Source organism: Salmo salar, chromosome ssa12 (assembly GCF_905237065.1).
Source record: "Salmo salar chromosome ssa12, Ssal_v3.1, whole genome shotgun sequence".
Taxonomy (NCBI): domain Eukaryota; kingdom Metazoa; phylum Chordata; class Actinopteri; order Salmoniformes; family Salmonidae; genus Salmo; species Salmo salar.
Genome location: NC_059453.1, coordinates 33,477,592 through 33,499,962, shown reverse-complemented (window position 1 = coordinate 33,499,962; position 22,371 = coordinate 33,477,592). Strand labels below are relative to the sequence as shown.

General features: G+C 43.9%; 1 protein-coding gene across 2 annotated transcripts in view; it reads right to left on the bottom strand.

The window, feature by feature from the left end:
* LOC106564882 (protein kinase C alpha type) overlaps window positions 1-22,371 on the bottom strand; it is a 266,895-nt gene that overhangs the window by 131,947 nt on the left and 112,577 nt on the right. For both annotated transcript variants that reach the window (XM_014131369.2, XM_014131371.2), the window contains exon 4: window positions 3,565-3,676. In XM_014131369.2, coding sequence (XP_013986844.1) covers window positions 3,565-3,676 — 112 coding nt within the window. The remainder of the gene's footprint in view (window positions 1-3,564; window positions 3,677-22,371) is intronic.

Sequence of the window (22,371 nt, the reverse complement as noted above, 5' to 3'; positions counted from 1 at the left end):
TGAGATAGAAGCTGTTCTTCAGTCTCTCGATCCCAGCTTTGATGCACCTGTACTGACATCACCTTCTGGATGGTAGCTGGGTGAACAGGCAGTGGCTCGAGTGGTTGTTGTCCTTGATCTTTTTGGCCTTTCTGTGACATCGGGTGGTGTAGGTGTCCTGGAGAGCAGGTAGTTTGCCCCCGGTGATGCGTTGTGCAGACCTCACTACCCTCTGGAGAGCCTTGCGGTTGAGGGTGGTGCAGTTGCTGTGCCAGGCAGTGATACAGCCCGACAGGATGCTCTCGATTGTGCATCTGTAAAAGTTAGTCAGGGTTTTGGGTGACAAGCCAAATTTCTTCAGCCTCCTGAGGTTGAAGAGGTGCTGTTGTGCCTTCTTCACCACACTGTCTGTGTGGGTGAACCATTTCAGTTTGTCCGTGATGTGTACGCAGAGGAACTTAAAACTTTCCACCTTCTCCACTACGGTCCCGTCGATGTGGATAGGGGGGTGCTCCCTCTGCCGTTTCCTGAAGTCCACAATCATCTCCTTTTGTTTTGTTGACGTTGAGTGAGAGGTTGTTTTCCTGACACCACACTCCGAGTGCCCTCACCTCCTCCCTGTAGGCTGTCTCGTCATTGTTGGTAATCAAGCCCACTACTGTTGTGTAGTCTGCAAACTTGATGATTGAGTTGGAGGCGTGGGTGCACAGGGAGTACGCACCCTTGTTGGGCCCCAGTGTTGAGGGTCAGTGAAGTGGAGATGTTGTTTCCTACCTTCACCACCTGGGGGCGGCCCATCAGAAAGTCCAGGACCCAATTGCACAGGGCGGGGTTGAGACCCAGGGCCTCCAGCTTGATGATGAGCTTGGAGGGTACTATGGTGTTGAATGCTGAGCTGTAGTCAATGAACAGCATTCTTACATTGGTATTCCTCTTGTCCTAGATGGGATAGGGCAGTGTGCAGTGTGATGGCCATTGCATCGTCCGTGGACCTGTTGGGGCGGTAAGCAAACTGAAGTGGGTCTAGGGTGGCCGGTAAGGTGGAGGTGATATGATCCTTGATTAGCCTCTCAAAGTACTTCATGATGACAGAAGTGAGTGCTACGGGGCGATAGTCATTTAGTTCAGTTTTCTTTGCCTTCTTGGGTACAGGAACAATGGTGGCCATCTTGAAGAATGTGGGGGACAGCAGACTGGGGTAGGGAGTGAATGAACAGGTCCGTAAACACACCAGCCAGCTGGTCTGCACATGCTCTGAGGAAGTGGCTAGGGATGCTGTCTGGGCCAGCAGCCTTGCGAAGGTTAACACATTTAAATGTTTTACTCACGTCAGCCACGGAGAAGGAGAGGGGGGGGGGCACAGTCCTTGTTAGTGGGCTGCGACGGTATTATCCTCAAAGCGGGAAAAGGCGTTTAATTTGTCTGGAAGCGTGACATCAGGTGTCTGTGACGTGGCTGGTTTTCTTTGCGTAGTCCGTGATTTCCTGTAGACCCTGCCACATACGTCTCGTGTCTGAGCCGTTGAATTGCGACTCCACTTTGTTCCTGTGCCGGCATTTTGCTTGTTTGACTGCCTTGCGGAGGAAATAACTACACTGTTTATATTCAGCCATATTTTCAGACCTCTTTCCATGGTTAAATGTGGTGGATCGTGCTTTCAGTTTTGTGTGAATGCCGCCATCCATCCGCGGTTTCTGGTTAGGGTTGGTTTTAATAGTCACAGTGGGTACATCATCTCCAATGCACTTCCTAATAAACTGACTCACCGAGTCACCGTATAGGTCGATGTTGTTCTCTGAGGCTGACCGGAACATATCCCATAGTCTATAACATGGCAACACGCAATTAAAAACAAATGATGATAACCTAATTTGCAGTAGGATTAGAACAGCCAGCATGTGCCAAACTCAATTTCCAACCATAACCTAATCCCTGTTTATATATAGCCCTGAGTCATAATTAGTATTACACGCCAGCTCTGGTGAAGAGATATCATGCACTATTTACCATTGAATTAAAGTCATTTGTGCTTTATCACATATGGAAATCATAAACTTGAGGGAATTGTACTAATAAAGGCCTGCAGCAGCTTTGATAATGTATATTTAAAGATCTCTGGATAGAGTGAATCATGTGTGGGTTTCAGAGGGGAAACTTCTGGAAGGAATGGACAGAAAACGGAAATGCAGTTTTAAATAATGGAAATCATCATTGGGCAATATTACAGAATTGTATTGAACTTCATTGTGTCCTGTGCAGTACGAGCGACAACAATAAAGTTAGGTTTAAATATACTTTGAACACATCTAAAGCCTTGTTTCCATTGAAACTTTGAAATCAACCCGGGTTGGGCCTTGGTGGGCCAGCTCATATCGTGTTTCCACTGCTTCCAGAATTTAGAAATTATGTCATGTTGCTAGGTAGCCAGCTACCAACATTTTGTAGAAAGTCCTTTTGCTACAACTAGCTAGATAACTAGCCAGCAAGCAAGATGTTGAAGAAAGAATTTAATTCATCCTCACCACGCTGTAACTAACGTTACCCCATACTCCTGCCAGTGCTTGCCAGACTGAGAGCCATGTATTCATAAGGAACAAAAATATAAATGCAACATGCAACAATTTTACTGAGTTACAGTTGAAATAAGAAGGTTAGTAAATTGTAATACATTCATTAGGCATTAATCTATGGATTTCACATGACTGGGAATACAGATATGCATGTGTTGGTCACAGATACCTTAAAAAAATATATATATGCCTCACAATTGCCTCAGGATCTCGTCACGGTATCTCTGTGCATTCAAATTCCCATTGGTAAAATGCAATTGTGTTTGGTGCCTGCCCATACCATAAACCCACCGCCACCATGGGGCACTCTGTACACAACGCTGACATCAGCAAACCTCTCGCCCACCCAATCCCATACATGTGGTCTGCAGTTGTGAAGCCGGTTGGAAGTACTACCAAATTCTCTAAAATGAGGTTGGAGGTGGCTTATGATAGAGAAATTAACATTCAATTATCTGGTAACAGCTCTGGTGGACATTCCTGCAGTCAACATGCCAATTGCACGCTCCTTCAAAACTTGAGACATCTATGGCATTTTGGTGTGTGACAAAACAGCACATTTCAGAGCTGCCTTTTATTATCCCCAGTACAAGGTGGACTTGTGTAATGATCATGCTGTTTCATCAGCTTCTTGATATGCCACACCTGTCAGGTGGATGGATTATCTTGGCAAATGAGAAATTCTCACTAACAGGGATGTAAACAAATTTGAGCAAAAACATTTTAGAGAAATACGTTTTTTTAGGCATTTGGAACATTTCTGGGATCTTTTATTTCAGCTCATGAAACATGGGACCAACACTCTACATTTTTGTTCAGTGTAGCTTGCTAGCTAGCTAACCAAGCAAACCAGACGACATCAGTGGGTGGATCAACCGCGATGGGTGTAACATCAGCGCTCCACTATTGGTTAGATTGGCCATAGTCAGGTGCACCGCGTGTCCGCTTAAGGTTTATATCGCAGGTTGTGTATAGAGATCCCCAGTCTAAGTGGATGGAGAGATACATTACTCACTCTCACACTTCATCCCCTGGTGGATGAGACCATACAGGAGAGAGCCACAGTGGTCGCAGAAAGTGGGGCTGCCATAGGTGTGGCTCTTAAACTTGTGCTTGGTTCTGGGGTCCTGCAAAGACAAAAGAGACATGGTGAGCAGTTAGTTAAGTATGATCATGTGGTATGCCACTGTCATGACGTTGGCCTGTGGGTAAGGTTTATGACCCCCCCCCATAAATACCTTTCCCCCTTCCCCCTCTCTTACTGACCCTAGTGAAGGACTGCTGTCCTGTTAAATATAGAGAGTCTGGGAACATCAAACAAATGGGGAAAGGAACCATCTTTTGATAATAAAACCAGTTGGAAATATGCTTGATAACGTAATGAGTATGTATGTCAGTTCATTGTTATCTGAGACATTATGATTGATGACAGGACGACATAAACTGTACCTGAGAAAGTATACACCCTCTAGTTATCAGAGTCACATGGAATTGTTATGCAATTGAAATGTTTGATATTGAAATTGTTTGTTAGGAGATTAAATGTAATTTTAGCTTCCAAATGAGAGAATTGGGTTTTCATAAGGAAAGTGCCCTGCTCGATCAGTGGTCCAACCCTGTGAAGAGACAAGGGTTATAAACGATGAAACACCTCCTTCCCCTCTCTCCACTATATAACCCTATGACGAAAAGACATTCACCAGTTCCAGTACGGGAGGGCTGCAGCCTCCACGTTAGAAGGAGACACACATATCAAGGACAGAACTATGCCAACCTCGGCGTGAGCTTTGATGGCGAATGGTATGAACTTTGAGCTTATTCACTACAGAAGTGATACTTCCTATGCCGTTGAGTTAGCAGCTGCCGCTGTCGACGTGGGCTAGGAAAGGACGGACGACGGATCCAGTCTAACAGACGGACGAAGATACCACCACGTATCCAATTTACCACCAGAGACATTGTTCCGAGTACAGGAAGATCTGTTGGCCAACCCGGCCAGCATCTACGACCAATCTACCGAAGCGCAGCTCAGAGTAAATATTTTTTGCATTTTCCTTTTCCAAATGGGCAGTAATTTAGAATGCATAAGATAATGTATTTACGATAGCATAGCTGCTGTTTCTTTGTTCCTAAATCTTACCGCTCTTTCATTCAAGCCCAACCCCCTTTCCTTTGTGTAACCAGCCATGATACAGGTTCCGTCCACCAGGACATTTTCTGTATGACGTCATTGTATTCTGTGTATTTGTAATTCTGTGTGATTAGTTAGGTATTTAGTAAATAAATAATTAAACCCAATTTTGTATTGCTGATTCAACTTGTTAGCCAGGGTTCGTGAAGATAGCCAAGAATTTACAACTTTCATTATGAGACTGAAAATAAGGTGAGGATTGAGATGACGGCTATCGATGTAAAATATTACTAAGTATTTTAAGAGTTTATTCGGAAGATAACAGCTCTATAAACGTTCTTCCGTGGTGCCCCGACTTTCTAGTTAATTACATTTACATGATTAGCTTAATCAGGTAATATTAATTACAGAGAAATAATTTTATAAATTAGCCTGTCATATCACTTAATCCGGCATAGCCAAAGACACGACACCACAGAAAGAAAAGGTACCCAAAACATGAAGGTAGAGTTCGAAAAAAGTGTTTTATTAACTCCAGTCTGTACAGTTCAAGTTCCTTTTCCACAGATACAGTAATGACGGAAAAGCTGTTCAACTGAGCCAGACATGGCAGGATATGAAAAATATGAGAGTAATAATTGGAGTCGATACATGAGATAACATGAGATGAGTCTGCGCTAGTCATTTTATTTGAATGAAAAACTTTGAAAGTCTATATAAAGAATGCTCTACAGCACTGGCTTGACAAAGTATATTTCTATGAGGAAAAGAAGCAAAAATGAAAAGAATTAGACAAGGCTATGGGCAATATCATTTCTGCAAAGACTGTTCCAATATTCAAATAGGGCCATTTTTACAGAATTCAAAATGAGAGGATATTGTACTTTTCTAAATAGAACCATCACAATCTCCAAACCTCTAATTCTATTTTGCACTGACTGGCTGCTGTTAAATGGTCTGTAAAAATGTAATAAAAAGCTGTCAGAAATTCCAGCGCTGATTGTGCATTGATTGCAATCGGCACGCTTGCTTTTTACATTTTTATCAACCGCTCATACGTGGACCAATACCCACGTGTCCAATTAATTAACTTCAGACACACTTGAGGTGAAAATCCAATGTCTACAGTAGGTCAATCACTGTTGACTGATTGTCTGAGCCACAGCCATGGCTGCACCTTGTTACATTTGGACTTTTTATTAGCTGGAACTGATCTACAGTACTCTTAGTGCAACTCCTACATACTGTATACAGTGCCTTCAGAAAGTATTCACACCCCTCGACCTTTTTCACATTTTGTTGTGTTACAAAGTGGGATTAAAATGTATTTAATTGTCATTTTTGGTCAATGATCTACACAAAATACTCTGTAATGTCAAAGTGGAAGAACATTTAGAAAATTAATTTAGGATTGACATAAAGGGGTTGAATATTTATTGACTGAAGACATTTCAGCTTTACATTTTTTGGGGGAACAAGTATTTTTTTTTTACACAATTTTTCCAATGGAGAAAATACCCAAACAATCCTTAGTGAATGGTTGGTTACTACGGTCATTGACATGACAACATGGGTCATAATAGGATACGAAGTGCTCAAAGAGCTCAAATGAGTAGTAATTTAAACAAGCTTTGATACTCCTCTATCTTTCATACTTGCAGGCCACGGTTGACTGACAGAGAGCATTGGGCATCTTTTCCTTGTTTCCCTCTACAATGAGCCATGTGTGTATCAAAGCAGTAGACTTCTGACACCATATTATCTTCTGACATGATTATCTCTCCCTGCTTATCATTGGATCATCAAGGACAGCTCTGAAGTCAGTATACAGCCCTCCAACAGCCATCTGCAACACCTGGATAGGTGTGCTGTGAAACTGATCCCAGACCAGAGCCGGAACGTTATTGAGGCCCAAAGAGCATTGTGTGCCAATGTAATCTACCTCTAAGATCAAATAGGATAATATGTCCAAGATCAAATAGGAGTGTTGCCCTTATGGAGCATGGTGAACAAAGATAAAAAAGGTCTAAGCAAGTGTAAGAGATCAGAAGGAGAGAAAACACGTCTTTATCGGTCACCCCTACAAACAGTATTGCAGCCTATCATAGTTCAGTATGGTAGAGCATGGTAGACTCCCTGGAGAAGTAGTAGTACATGTAGAGTACGAACAGCTTCACTATGGTGTCTGGTTTTGTGTTATAATCGCCAAACGTGACCATATGTTTAGATAGCGGTGTTAACAGCCCCTATTTAGAATCAGGCCAACGGTACAGCTTTACGAGACGCAACACCTCATCAGATCCTTGTCCGTACTGGAGTTTGGATAGTCAAATCACTGCAATTATCATAAGGACTCACTTTTATATCCACGGAGAACAGGAAGTTAGAAATAACAGAGTTAGTCCTACAGGGGCCGGTCAGAACAGAGGATGCCGAGCTTCGCTGGAAACGAAATCTATTGCAAGTCCATTGCCCATCGTAAGAACGTAATGACTGAAATAAATAAATAAAACCGTATAAAAGATAGAAGTCAATTACGATGTTCAAAGAGATGTTGATAATACCGGCATTAAAGGGATCATGAGATAGTGATATAGTAAAGAAGAAGATGAGATGGGGCTCTACATGGAGATAATCTACTTCATACCTACAGGCTGTGGTGTCATGAAACTGTGTCAGCCGGTTACTGTCATGTAAAAGAGTGCCGGGCCCACGGTAATAGACCGTTCATTAACATAAACACATGCTGCTGATGTGAGCCTTTGCATCATGTACTTTTAAAATAGTATAATAAATCAATTGAATATATACACCATCACAATTTATTTTAGTCAGGTCTAAAGAATCATTATTATATGAAGAAAATGTATTTCAGAAGAACAGAATATGAGTTGGCCTACTGTATGTTATCTGGCTATACGCCATGCCATAGGCTGTAGCCTTGTTCATTTAGCATGTTGAGCATTAAAGTGATCATTTGGAAAAAGGTCCTATATAATGCTAGATTTAGAGTTATTTGGTAACTTTAGTTGTGAATGATACAAACCTTAGAATGTCTTCGATGCGACTATAGGCTACTGATGATTTGAGAAAGTTGCAAAAAAAGTATGCACTCTGTTACTTGCCTCAGGCTGCACACGCTGTTCCTCATCAAGTGATCATATTCTCACCCATCAGACTACTCACAATTTAAATCTTGTCTTTACTAATATGTAAAATTAGTTTTGATTTAGAATGGCCCATTATCCGCCCAAACTCTGTATGCCATGGGCTCTCCAACCTTGTTCCCGCAGCTACCCAGTGTTTAATTTAGGAAATCAGTTCGGGAACATCGATAGTAACATACTTTCGCAAAGAAACATATTTCAGCACCTCTGCACGCTCGATAAATGAATAAAGGAGAAATAGGAGGAGATGGACATGAACGGTGGTGAGATATTCTGTATAGCTAAAAGGTAATGTGTCACCCAATTCATTATTAAAATTCCCTATTACTAGGCTATTCAAAATCGCCCTGCACAATCAATGAGCCTAGGGCTATACGTTCACTCCCAGACTTGTGGATAGAAATGCTGGAGCGTAGCATAAGGTAGCCTAACCAGTCCATCCAGTATGCATGAAAATACAGCCCACACTCAAAGGCCATTACTCGAATTTATTTAATTTTGGAGTCTAGACTAGACCAATTATGCACCAAAGACATCTTAAATCAGTTTAGCTTGATGTTTTTCTGCCGTGCATAGGCTATGTATTGTATAACGGCACAATCATTGGGCTCATGCATAAGCCCTATTATACTTATGGGTGTTTTGAATGAATCGTCACCTTAGAAAGCACTGTCCATTTCGTTGCGTTAGGCTTCGAAACAACCTCCACAATGACCACTCTTCACACTCACTTTCAACCTGCTGTTGGACACCTTTCTTCAAATTGATCACAGTGAGGTGAGTTTTGAAAACATTGATTCTTCTTTGATGATGTTTGATGTGATTTTTGATTGCATTTGCAGTAGCAAGTTGGGTACTACCAAAGCATGTCCAGTGTGCATAACAGGAAATTACCGTGACGAATTTGACTGCGGTCATGACTCATGACTGCAGGTGTGGTGGTAATAAAAGGTCACCACAACAGCCCTACCTACAGTATGTTGTAGTACTACGGTACTACAGTCTACGGTAGCCCTTACCCTAAAAAGGGAATGGTCTCCTCAGTATGTGGTTTGAAAGTTTTTTTCCTCATCAATCTTTTTGACAGATCAAAAACAGGTTTTTGCCATAAAGGCCTGATTGGTGGAGTGCTGCAGAGATGGTTGTCCTTCTGTAAGATTCTCCCATCTCCACAGAGGAACTCTGGAGCTCTGTCAGAGTGACCATCGGGTTCTTGGTCACCTCCCTGACCAAGGCCCTTCTCCAGATCTGTGCCTCGACACAATCCTGTCTCGGAGCTCTACGGATAATTCCTTCGACCTCATGGCTTGGTTTTTTCTCTGACATGCACTGTCAACTGTATATAGACAGGTGTGTGCCTTTCAAAATCATGTCCAATCAATTAAACTTACCACAGGGGGACTCCAATCAAGTTGTTGAAACATCTCAAGGATGATCAATGGAAAGAGGATGCACCTGAGCTCAATTTTGAGTCTCAAATAAAAAGGTCTGAATGTAAATAAAGTATTTCTGTTTATACATTTCTAAAAACCTGTTTTCACTTTGTAATTATGGGGTATTGTGTATAGATTGATGAGGAAAACATGTAATTTAATTCATTTTAGAATAAGGCTGTAACGTAACAAAATCTGGAAAAAGGTCAAGGGGTCTGAATACTTATACTTAACCTATAAAGGGTAATGTCTATTTTACAGCTTACTTTGCTGTTGAATTATGAAATTAAAGAGTGTAATGCATGCCTATGAACTCTGAAGCGCAATGTTATAACCGTAGAATTAGGAATTAGAGTACTAAGTAACTTAATAGGATCTCTTTGGTGACAACATTCACGTTTACATGTTGCAGTCAGTTGCTTCAATGATGCAGTCATTTGTTTCAACGCAACAATCTAATTCCATTGGCTTGCCTGTCACATTTATGAACTCAGTTTCTTGCTCGCAGGTCCTTTTGTTTTTCAATACTGCAATGTTATATAGATGAGAAAACATTCCAGCTATTGCTCGACTGAATCTCCCTTTGGGGCAATTTCTAAAGTAAATAGGTGGCACAATCTCTACCTTGGACAAATGTGGGAGATGGTAAGTAAAGTCGCATGTCCTATCTTGCACACAGTCTAGTCTCCTGAAGAAACAAAGGCCAAATGTAAATACAGTAGGGAGCTGTTATCTCTTTCTGTAGCCTGTGCTGGATAGAGGCGATGTCAGATGGCACAGGAATAGTGGATCATGGCATTGCAATAGAATAGCAAGCTGAGATCTAGTTGTTATGTGATGTGGTTGGAGGACTGATATAAACAGCATATCAGCATCATGGAAGGGAGTGCATTGAAAGTTGCATTTATGTGTACACGTGTTACTAATTGTATGAAAAATGGCACATTGAAAGTACACATATGGAAAATGGAAAATCTGATCTGATATTCATTAGCGGCGCGCATTACAGTCCCTACTCATAATCCATACTCAATTGGAGAATAATGCCAACTGTGTGTCACTCACTCACAGCCGAAGCGTCAACTGAATTGAACTGTCAATATGCCATGACTAGGACTATGCCTCAGTTGTCACGTCCTGACCAGTAGAGGGTGTAGTTGGGTCAGGACGTGGCAGAAGGGAGTGAGTGTTTTATTGTTTCATTTAAATTTGGCCGTGTGACTTCAAATCAAGCACAGCTGTAGAGGGTTGTGGTTGATTGGGAGTCACACATAAGTTCCCTACGTTTCCGTTGTGTGGTGTGGGTAACTGTTCTTGTCACTGTTGTTGCACCTGACAGGACTGTGTTGGCTGTCAGTTTTGTTGTTTTGTGAATTGTATGGTGTTCGTAACATTAAAAATGACGAACCCTAACTCCGCCGCATTTTGGTTCACTTCTTCCGTAGACAGCCGTTACAGAATTACCCACCAAACCAGGACCAAGCGGCGGAAGAGGAAGGAGCAGCAGGACTACTGCGTTATGGACAAATGGACGTGGGAACAGATCCTGGACGGAGAGGGACCATGGACTCAGGCTGGGGATTATCGCCTCCCGCAGTGGGAGATTGAAGCGGCGAGAGCGGAGAGGCGATACTACGAGGAGAGAGAGCGCAACGAGCGCGAGAGGCAGCCCCAATAATTTTTTTGGGGGGGCACACGGGACAGTCGGTGGAGCTGAGGTCGGAACCAGAGCCAGTCGGGATGACATTGGAGGTGAGCGAGGGTTATGAGACAGAGACTGTGACGGGGTTAATGGGAAAATTAGGAGAGAGAGAGAGATGAGAGAGCTGCTAGTGTGGTGCATAAAGTACGGCATTCGCCCTAATGAGCGTGTCTCGTGGGTATGATGTCACCTGAGGCAGCTCTCCATACTCGTCCTGAGGTGCGTGCTGGTTGTCTGGTAAAGACTGTGCCTGCGCCCAGAAACAGGCCTCCTGCATGTCTTCCCAGCCCTGCACATCCTGTACCTACGCCCAGAACCAAGCCTCCTGCATGTCTTCCCATCCTGGTCAAGCCCGTGTCTCCTCCATGGACCAGTCCTCCAGTGGATCTCCCTATCCTGGTCAAGCCCGTGTCTCCTCCATGGACCAGTCCTCCAGTGGATCTCCCTATCCTGGTCAAGCCCGTGTCTCCTCCACGGACCGGTCCTCCAGTGGGTCTCTCCACCCTGGTCTCTCCTGTGCCACCTCCTCAAACCAGGCCTCCAGCGGGCCTTCCCAGACTGGTGAGTCCAGGGCCTGCGCCCAGAGCCAGGCCTCCGTTATGTCTCCCCAGCCTGGTGAATCCTGAGTCGGAGCTGCCCGCCAGTCAACAGTCGTCGGAGCTGCCCGCCAGTCAACAGTCGTCGGAGCTGCCCGCCAGTCAACAGTCGTCGGAGCTGCCCGCCAGTCAACAGTCGTCGGAGCTGCCCGCCAGTCAACAGTCGTCGGAGCTGCCAGAGTGGCCGGACTGCCCTGTTCTGCCAGAGTGGCCGGACTGCCCTGTTCTGCCAGAGTGGCCGGACTGCCCTGTTCTGCCAGAGTGGCCGGACTGCCCTGTTCTGCCAGAGTGGCCGGACTGCCCTGTTCTGCCAGAGTGGCCGGACTGCCCTGTTCTGCCAGAGTGGCTGGACTGCCCGGCGCAGCGATCGGCGCCAACAGAGTGGGCGACGCCGAAGGTGGAGCGAGGTCCACGTCCTGCACCTGAGCCACCTCCAGGATAGGTGGGTTGGGGAGGGAGGGTGTAGCACAGTGCCGTCGGTGACGGCAGCCACCCTCCCTTCCCTCCCTTATTGTTTAGGTGTTCCTTTTTGTTGGGGATTTTTTTGTGTTTTCCTTTTTTTAGGTGCATCCCGGGGTCTGCACCTTGAGGGGGGGGGTACTGTCACGTCCTGACCAGTAGAGGGTGTAGTTGGGTCAGGACGTGGCAGAAGGGAGTGAGTGTTTTATTGTTTCATTTAAATTTGGCCGTGTGACTTCCAATCAAGCACAGCTGTAGAGGGTTGTGGTTGATTGGGAGTCACACATAAGTTGCCTACGTTTCCGTTGTGTGGTGTGGGTAACTGTTCTTGTCACTGTTGTTGCACCTGACAGGACTGTGTTGGCTGTCAGTTTTGTTGTTTTGTGAATTGTATGGTGTTCGTAACATTAAAAATGACGAACCCTAACTCCGCCGCATTTTGGTCCACTTCTTCCGTAGACAGCCGTTACATCAGTACTCAAACTGCATGGATTCATTCATATTGCCCATGCATTCAACAGTGTTTTTTTTTCTCTATTTCAGCCATAAGCCTCTTTTAGAGAGTCCAATTCAATTTGAAGTGGATTTGCATTGAGAACCCCATCCAGACTACCCCTTTGCAATGAATTCCATTTGATGTGAACACCTGGCTGTTTATGAAACTGGAAACCTCTCGGCGCGCTGCTCTCTTTTCCAGGAAAGTGGGGATAAACGTATGCTCCCGCTGAAGGAAGCTCGGGAAACGCAGCCAAAAATATCTCCTCAGTTCCTTGAGACACAATCTTACACTGTCTGCCAAAAAGGGAACACACTTAATGAAAGAAGAGGGAGAGAAGGGGAACGACGCTATACAGTGGGGGGGAAAAGTATTTGATCCCCTGCTGATTTTGTACGTTTGCCCACTGATAAAGAAAGGATCAGTCTATAATTTTAATGGTAGGTTTATTTGAACAGTGAGAGACAGAATAACAACAAAAATATCCAGAAAAACGCATGTCAAAAATGTCATAAATTGATTTGTATTTTAATGAGGGAAATAAGTATTTGACCCCCTCTCAATCAGAAAGATTTCTGGCTCCCAGGTGTCTTTTATACAGGTAACGAGCTGAGATTAGGAGCACACTCTTAAAGGGAGTGCTCCTAATCTCAGTTTGTTACCTGTGTAAAAGACACCTGTCCACAGAAGCAATCAATCAATCAGATTACAAACTCTCCACCAGGGACAAGATTGTAGACCTACACAAGGCTGGAATGGGCTACAAGACCATCGCCAAGCAGCTTGGTGAGAAGGTGACAACATTTGGTGCGATTATTCGCAAATGGAAGAAACACAAAAGAACTGTCAATATCCCTCGGCCTGGGGCTCCATGCAAGATCTCACCTCGTGGGGTTGCAATGATCATGAGAACGGTGAGGAATCAGCCCAGAACTACACGGGAGGATCTTGTCAATGATCTCAAGGCAGCTGGGACCATAGTCACCAAGAAAACAATTGGTAACACAGTATGCCGTGAAGGACTGAAATCCTGCAGCGCCCGCAAGGTCCCCCTGCTCAAGAATACATATACACTGGGGGAAAAAAGTATTTAGTCAGCCACCAATTGTGCAAGTTCTCCCACTTAAAAAGATGACAGAGGCCTGTAATTTTCATCATAGGTACACTTCAAGGATGATAGACAAAATGGGGAAAAAAATCCAGAAAATCACATTGTAGGATTTTTAATGAATTTATTTGCAAATTATGGTGGAAAATAGAGTATTTGGTCAATAACAAAAGTTATCTCAATACTTTGTTATATACCCTTTGTTGGCAATGACACAGGTCAAACGTTTTCTGTAAGTCTTCACAAGGTTTTCACACACTGTTGCTGGTATTTTGTCCCATTCCGCCATGCAGATCTCCTCTAGAGCAGTGATGTTTTGGGGCTGTCACTGGGCAACACTGACTTTCAACTCCCTCCAAAGATTTTCTATGGGGTTGAGATCTGGAGACTGGCTAGGCCACTCCAGGACCTTGAAATGCTTCTTACGAAGCCACTCCTTTGTTGCCCGGGTGGTGTGTTTGGGATCATTGTCATGCTGAAAGACCCAGCCATGTTTCATCTTCAATGCCCTTGCTGATGGAAGGAGGTTTTCACTCAAAATCTCACGATACATGGCCCCATTCATTCTTTCCTTTACACGGATCAGTTGTCCTGGTCCCTTTGCAGAAAAACAGCCCCAAAGCATGATGTTTCCACCCCCATGCTTCACAGTAGGTATGGTGTTCTTTGGATGCAACTCAGCATTCTTTGTCCTCCAAACACGACGAGTTGAGTTTTTACCAAAAAGTTATATTTTGGTTTCATCTGACCATATGACATTCTCTCAATCCTCTTCTGGATCATCCAAATGCTCTCTAGCAAACTTCAGACGGGCCTGGACATGTACTGGCTTAAGCAGGGGGACACGTCTGGCACTGCAGGATTTGACTCCCTGGCGGCGTAGTGTGTTACTGATGGTAGGCTTTGTTACTTTGGTCCCAGCTCTCTGCAGGTCATTCACTAGGTCCCCCCGTGTGGTTCTGGGATTTTTGCTCACCGTTCTTGTGATAATTTTGACCCCACGGGGGGAGATCTTGCGTGGAGCCCCAGATCGAGGGAGATTATCAGTGGTCTTGTATGTCTTCCATTTCCTAATAATTGCTCCCACAGTTGATTTCTTCAAACCAAGCTGCTTACCTATTGCAGATTCAGTCTTCCCAGCCTGGTGCAGGTCTACAATTTAGTTTCTGGTGTCCTTTGACAGCTCTTTGGTCTTGGCCATAGTGGAGTTTGGAGTGTGACTGTTTGAGGTTGTGGACAGGTGTCTTTTATACTGATAACAAGTTCAAACAGGTGCCATTAATACAGGTAACGAGTGGAGGACAGAGGAGCCTCTTAAAGAAGAAGTTACAGGTCTGTGAGAGCCAGAAATCTTGCTTGTTTGTGGGTGACCAAATACTTATTTTCCACCATAATTTGCAAATAAATTCCTAAAAAAATCCTACAATGTGATTTTCTGGATTTTTTTTCTAATTTTGTCCTCCATAGCTGACGTGTACCTATGATGAAAATTACAGGCCTCTCTCATCTTTTTAAGTGGGAGAACTTGCACAATTGGTGGCTGACTAAATACTTTTTCCCCCCACTGTACATGCCTGTATGAAGTTTGCCAATGAACATCTGAATGATTCAGAGGACAACTGGTGAAAGTGTTGTGGTCAGATGAGACCAAAATGGAGCTCTTTGGCATCAACTCAACTCGCCGTGTTTGGAGGAGGAGGAATGCTGCCTTTGACCCCAAGAACACCATCTCCACCGTCAAACATGGAGGTGGAAACATTATGCTTTGGGGGTGTTTTTCTGCTAAGGGGACAGGACAACTTCACCGCATCAAAGGGACGATGGACGGGGCCATGTACCGTCAAATCTTGGGTGAGAACATCCTTCCCTCAGCCAGGGCATTGAAAATGGGTCGTGGATGGGTATTCCAGCATGACAATGACCCAAAACACACGGCCAAGGCAACAAAGGAGTGGCTCAAGAAGAAGCACATTAAGGTCCTGGAGTGCCCTAGCCAGTGTCCAGACCTTAATCCCATAGAAAATCTGTGGAGGGAGCTGAAGGTTCGAGTTGCCAAACGTCAGCCTCGAAACCTTAATGACTTGGAGAAGATCTGCAAAGAGGAGTGGGACAAAATCCCTCCTGAGATGTGTGCAAACCTGGTGGCCAACTACAAGAAACGTCTGACCTCTGTGATTGCCAACAAGGGTTTTGCCACCAAGTACTAAGTCATGTTTTGCAGAGGGGTCAAATACTTATTTCCCTCATTAAAATGCAAATCATTTTATAACATTTTTGACATGCGTTTTTCTGGATTTTTTTGTTGTTATTCTGTCTCTCACTGTTCAAATAAACCTACAATTAAAATTATAGACTGATCATTTCTTTATAAGTGGGCAAACGTACAAAATCAGCAGGGGATCAAATACTTTTTCCCCCAATGTACGTCTTTTTGATGGGTGATCGAGAGCTAAGCAGGGAGGTAACGATGTGATTCACTCTGTAATTTATCCTTGGTGTCACAGTGACACTTCATCCGGGCTGAGGACTCTGGACACTCCAATAGAGCTGAGTGATATCGACAAATATCTATATCAAGATAAATTGCCTGAATTGATGTGATAACGTTAAATAGAACAATAAGTTTATAACATTACTGTGCACCACAGTTTCTTTAATGATCCTTTAAACTACTACTACTACTACCACCTGGCTGTAGCCATCAATTGTCCTGTTAAAAACTGCACATTGTAGCCAAGTTATTTCATTTCAAACTTAACATTTCTCTAGTATAGGCTACGTATTGCAATGAACGATATCAGCAAAACGCCTGCGATAAGGGATCGGAATGGTCGGCATCGATCATTTTCGGTTTATCGTCCCAGCTCTACTCCCCAAGCTGTCTCACCTCTCCAGCTGTCTCACATTACAGTTGGAATTAACTGGGCACCTTGGCACTCCATCCCCTTGTCGTGTTGGATGATACATTAAGTCCCCGGAATAAAAGTGTCTGAGTGAGTGTTTGTATTTTAATTGCCTTTGTCGTCTCCTGCTTCTCACTCTCACGGCAAACACCCCCTAATTAGCTGTCCGCACTGTGTTTTCGGCGAAGCAGACCGGGCTGGTTAAAAGGAGAGCGAGAGAGCGAGAGAGAGAAAGGGTTGTCGCGCCAGCTGCAGTTACTCATGTCCACCCACGCATATCTGAACTTGAAGGTTTATCCACTTGTGTTCCATCCATTGCCTTGTTCTCTCCTTCCAAGGAACGAATAAGAGGAGGGGAGGAGAGTTCTGCTGTAGAGGAATTTATCTATTGTTTTTATCTCTGGTCACATAGGTTAGCATGGGTAAAGAAAACGCTTGCAGACTGGGTCAGGATTTCACTTCACAAGAAAATTAACAGGACACCTAGAGTAAAGTTATAAAGAGAGACTGTGAAATCCTCATTGTGGATATAAATGTGTTATCTTTTAATATGAATATATATTAGCAAGCTTTTGTCATTCAGCTGCGTGTTAACAATTCCCCGTGACAGATATGCAAGGCACTACATAAATGGTCACTGGTGAGAGACACGATGTCCCAGACTTTGGCCGTATTACCTCTAAACGAGTACATCTGACCAGAGGACGGTGGGGAATGTGGATTGTGGGACTGGGGACCCACCTCTGTGGCCAGTCTCTCATTAGGATCTAATTGGGCCTTTCGCCTTGGCCATTCAGGTCAGACCTTGTGCTACGTTATAGTGCAGGTTTTCCCAAACTCGGTCCTGGGGCCCGCGCTGGGTGCACGTTTTGGTTTTGCCCTAGCACTACAAATTTGATTCAAATAACCAACTCATCATCAAGCTTTGATGATTTGAATCAGCTGTGTAGTGCCCCCAGGAGTTTGGGAAACACTGCAATAGCGTAGCATTCTGGGGGTATCGGGTTACAGGGTTATAGGAGATGATTGACTGGTTTGTACAGGGAAAAGGTCATTACAGCTAGATGGAGGAACAACATCAGCATGGATCTTGGCTGGGCAAAGTAGCGGACAAATTGGATCTTAATTGAGATTGATGTCAAAAACGATCTATGGCTGCAACCGATGGCTACGCTTGAGATTATATTGCACAATGGGAAACACATTAATGGAAAAAAAAATATTAAAATCAATTTGCATGCTAACTTAGTTTTTCTCTTTTTAGCGAATCGATGCCCATTTCGCTCTTGGACATAGTGGTCCTCTCATCCGCAAGTTAATGAGAGAGGCTGGAGAGAAGTGTGCGCACGACCCGGACCAACCATGCAAATAAGGTGTAGGGTGTGTGTGTGTGTGTGTGTGTGTGTGTGTGTGTGTGTGTGTGTGTGTGTGTGTGGAGCCCGGAGGTAGGTGACAGCATTACATCAGCTAGTAATGAGACACAGTGAGCTGGGATCATCAAATCTGACCTGCTCCCGAATTGGACTTAACCCATTATGCCTACGCTCATCCTGGGGAACTACTGGGTATGCATCCTGGGGAACTACTGGGTATGCAGGCTTTTGGACCGGACCTAACATTATTTTACACACCCAATTCAGCTAAGCAACTTTCTGATATACAGAAAGTACTCACACACCTTGACTTTTCCCGCATTTTGTTGTGTTACAGGGTGGGATTAAAATTGAGATTTTGTGTCACTGGCCTACACAGAATTACCCATAATGTCAAAGTGGAATTCTGTTTTTAGACATTTTAAGTCAATAAGTATTCAACCCCTTTGTTATGGCAAGCCTAAATAAGTTCAGGAGTAAACATTTGCTTAACAAGTCACATAAACTACATGAACTCACTCTGTGTGCAATAATATGTCTACCCAGACTATTTGGGTCGTTTAAGAAGGGCTCATGGTAGCCGGCTAGCCTCGGACCAACAACATTGTAGTTACTCCACAATACTAACCTAAATGACAGTGAAAAGAAGGACCAGTACAGAAGGAGTGCACAGAATAAATATATTCCAAAGCATGCACCCTGTTTGCAATAAGGCACTAAAGTAAAACTGCAAGAAATGTGGCAAATAAATTAACTTTATGTCCTGAATACAAAGGGTTATGTTTGGGGAAAATCCAACACAACATCACTGAGTACCACTCTTCATATTTTCAAGCATGGTGGTGGCTGCACTATGTTATGGGTATGCTTGTCATCGTCAAGGACTAGGTACTGTTGTTTTTTGGGACAAAAATAAACAAAATAGAGCTAAGCACAGGCAAAATTCTAGAGAAAAACCTGGTTCAATCTTCTTTCCAACAGACACTGGGAGACAAATTGACATTTCAGCAGGAAAATAACCTAAAACACAAGGCCAGATATACACTGGAGTTGCTTACCAAAACAACTGAGTGGCATAGTTACTGTTTTGACTTAAAATCATCTTGAAAATCTATTGCAAAAATGGCTGTCTAGCAATGATCAACAACCAACTTGATCAACAACCAACTTAAAAGACTAATGTGCAAATATTGTACAATCCAGCTGTGCAAAGCTCTTACAGGACTTATCCAGAAAGACTCACAGCTGTAATCGCTGCCAAAGGTCATTCTAACATATGTCGACTCAAGGGTGTGAATACTTGTGTAAATGATATATTTCTGTAGTAATAACTAATAATAGATGGGTGAGAGAAAAACATCTATTTCATCCATTTTGAATTCAGGCTGTAACACAACACAATGTGGAATAAGTCACGGGGAGTGAATACTTTGTGAAGGTACTGTAGCTACTATGGGAAAAATGTAATAGTGCAACTATAATAGTATATTAACATTTCATGGCTTATATAGACAATCAAAGAGTACTTCAAAGGAAGACTCGGCAATATGACGTAGATGTACAAAGCAAACAGCAGCCGTGTGCCAACAACTAAGAGCGTTGAAGCGGAAGCTAAACTTCTCCGCCGTTTCGGTCCCGTTGCTACCACACTGTGACAACGTGAAGGGAACCTGTGCAAATGCGCAGATGCTGTGTGTGACTGTGTGAGAGTCTTGCATCTCGCTCATCGCAATATCTACAGTGCTGCCCATGGCAACGTTCATTTCGCTGAGTCTACCGTTAAGCTGCAAAGACGAAGAGGGCCAATCTCCAGACAATTTACCATAAGGAAATAAAAAGCTCTCTCATTCTGAGAAAATGTGAGTAATAGTGAGGATATAAACAGTGATTGGCCGTTCTTTTAGGGGAAATGAAAGTACATACAAACACAACCTTTAGATGATGATGGTGACGCATTGATAAAAATGACTTGGTCATACTGAATAGGCTAAAGACCCAGGAGGCGAAAACCGATTTAAAATGCAGGCAATCAATAGTGGAAAAACATCTGATCACATCAGAAGGGCTTTTTTTTGTTTTTATACACAACAACATGGTTGTCTATTTCCTTCTTCACTCTGTTCATCTCTGTGCAGTAGCAGGCCTACAGTTCTAGCCTACAGCTACATGGCTTTATTCTTATATATTCATAAAAAACATATGATTAAAATGTCAATAGATTGTGTAGTTTCTTGCTTGCTGGATGAGAGGTATCGGCTTTCATTGGACTACCTTAAATCAAGTAAGTGTGTGTGTGTGTGTGGTGACTGACGAGCGGGGCTATCTGTGGCATTGAATCGCAGATCAAAAAGAGTCGAGGGCATTAGCTGATCAAACGGCTGTCGAGGCCGAGTGGGGAGGTAGATGAAAACAGACGCCGCCGCCACCACAGCCACGCTGTCGAAACCAGTCGCTAATTAGCAGGCCTGATGCACTTCCTCTCTTAGCGTTTCCTAATTAGCGCAGCTTAATTAGCGCTGCCATCGCCAACCAGCGCTGGTTAATTACCCATCTGCCGGGGCGGTGCAGCAGGGCATCCCCCCAAAAAGGGGGGCGGGTGGGGGCTCAGATGATGTCAGCAAGTCTGCGGGGGCGGGTGGGGGTGAGGAGATGGTTGGGATCTTCCAATTTTTCACTATAATACTGTACATTAGTGATACATTCAACATGCCTGGATGAGGAAGTTCATGACTTGAGGAGCTTACTAGAATGTTATTGTCAACTTAAGACTAAAAATGGTCTTGTTGATTACACATCAAACAACAAGAGAAGAAGAATACTTCAAACTAAACTAAAGGGTATAAAATAGATTGGCATAAATCAGATGCTTCCATTCATAGACTTCCAAAACAAACCACACTTCCACCAAGCCCTCCATGTCCCCCCCCTTACAGCTAGTTGATTGACGGTTCCCGTAAGCTGTGGAATCACTGACCACGGCCGTGATAGCCATATATAAATACAATGATCCATTCACTAACTCTCCCCTCGACAGAGCTCATCTATCAACGGCGTGGCTGTTGGTAGCAGCTGCTGTCGTCAGCTCCGAGGCTAGCCGGTTACCGCGTGCCCTTCTTAAAAGACCCAAAGACCCTCGAGCTATGCCAACGGGGAGGCTTTGCGAGGCTAGCATTGTGCACTAACCACTGTGCAAACCTGAGGCAGACGCGGTTAGCGGTAGCGCTAACAGAACAGGGCCATTGTAAAGAGTGTTGATCCGGTCACCAGGGGTCGTGTGTTGCCTATTGAGCGTATCATCGATCCGTTCCAGTCGGAAGGCAGTGGCAGTGTCCCAAATGGCACCCTCTTCCCTATATAGTCCACTACTTTTGACCAGAGTTGCCTCAAAAGTAGGGCAGTAAAATGGGAATAGGGCACCATTAGAGACGTACCCAGTTTGACAAGTAGCCAATCCGTCCTTTGAAATACCTGATAAAGTGGGGTGGCTGTTATGTTCTATTCACTTTAGATCAAAGGTCTTTCCAACATCAATGGAGTCCGTAGCAGTAGGAGTCTTCTACTGTAGGTCTACCAGTAAGCACATTCAATAATATATCCCCCATCCCCTCTCATAAGAGACAGCAGTGGAAAATAAAGATAGGGAGAGATACAATGATCGATGGAAAGAGAAAGGGAAGAAGGGAGAGAGAGACAGAGAGAATAATGGTGTGTTTGGCGGGTCATTTTGGGCTAGAGTGGGGTATCAGTCATTCAAGTGTTTGCTCTCTTTCCATCCCCATCCTATCTCTGTAATCAGTCTGGCTCCTCTGGGCAGGTAACTGCAGTCTCAGCCAATCATTAGGGCTCTTACTGGGAGTCGAGGGTGACCAACCTCCACTCTGGGCCAATTAGGGGAGGTCCTCTAAGAGTGCTATCGGCATGTACCATCATCCCCACTCACTCACAATACTGCATTACAACCCAATCACGCCCACACACTTTTCCACTGGAGGACCTAAACAACACTCAGAACATGGCCCTGGACAAGAAGTAGTGCTGGAGCCAATATCAATTAGATTTGAATGGAAATCAAGCGTACATTGCAATGTCAGAATGGGGGTTGTTGGATATTGAGTGCAATTTCAAGTGAACTCACACAGGAATTTCAAGGAGTATTTTTACCACCAGTGTTTGCGTTGAGAATGTACTTGTAATGTACCGTATGAGGGTTTGGAAATGAGATGCGCTAACGTTGGGTCAGTTGCTCAACATCAATGTCCTTTGGGGTAATTCTAAAAGACATCTTTCTATAGATCATGAGATCATTTTGAATTCAGTTTTTTTTCAAGCAATATAGATATATACTATTTCTATGTTTGAATTCCCCCGAAGGACATTGATGTTGAACAGCTAACCCAATGTCTGTCTACCCCAAGGCTGCTTCCTCCCTCTCTCCCTTTCTTAATCCAGCAATC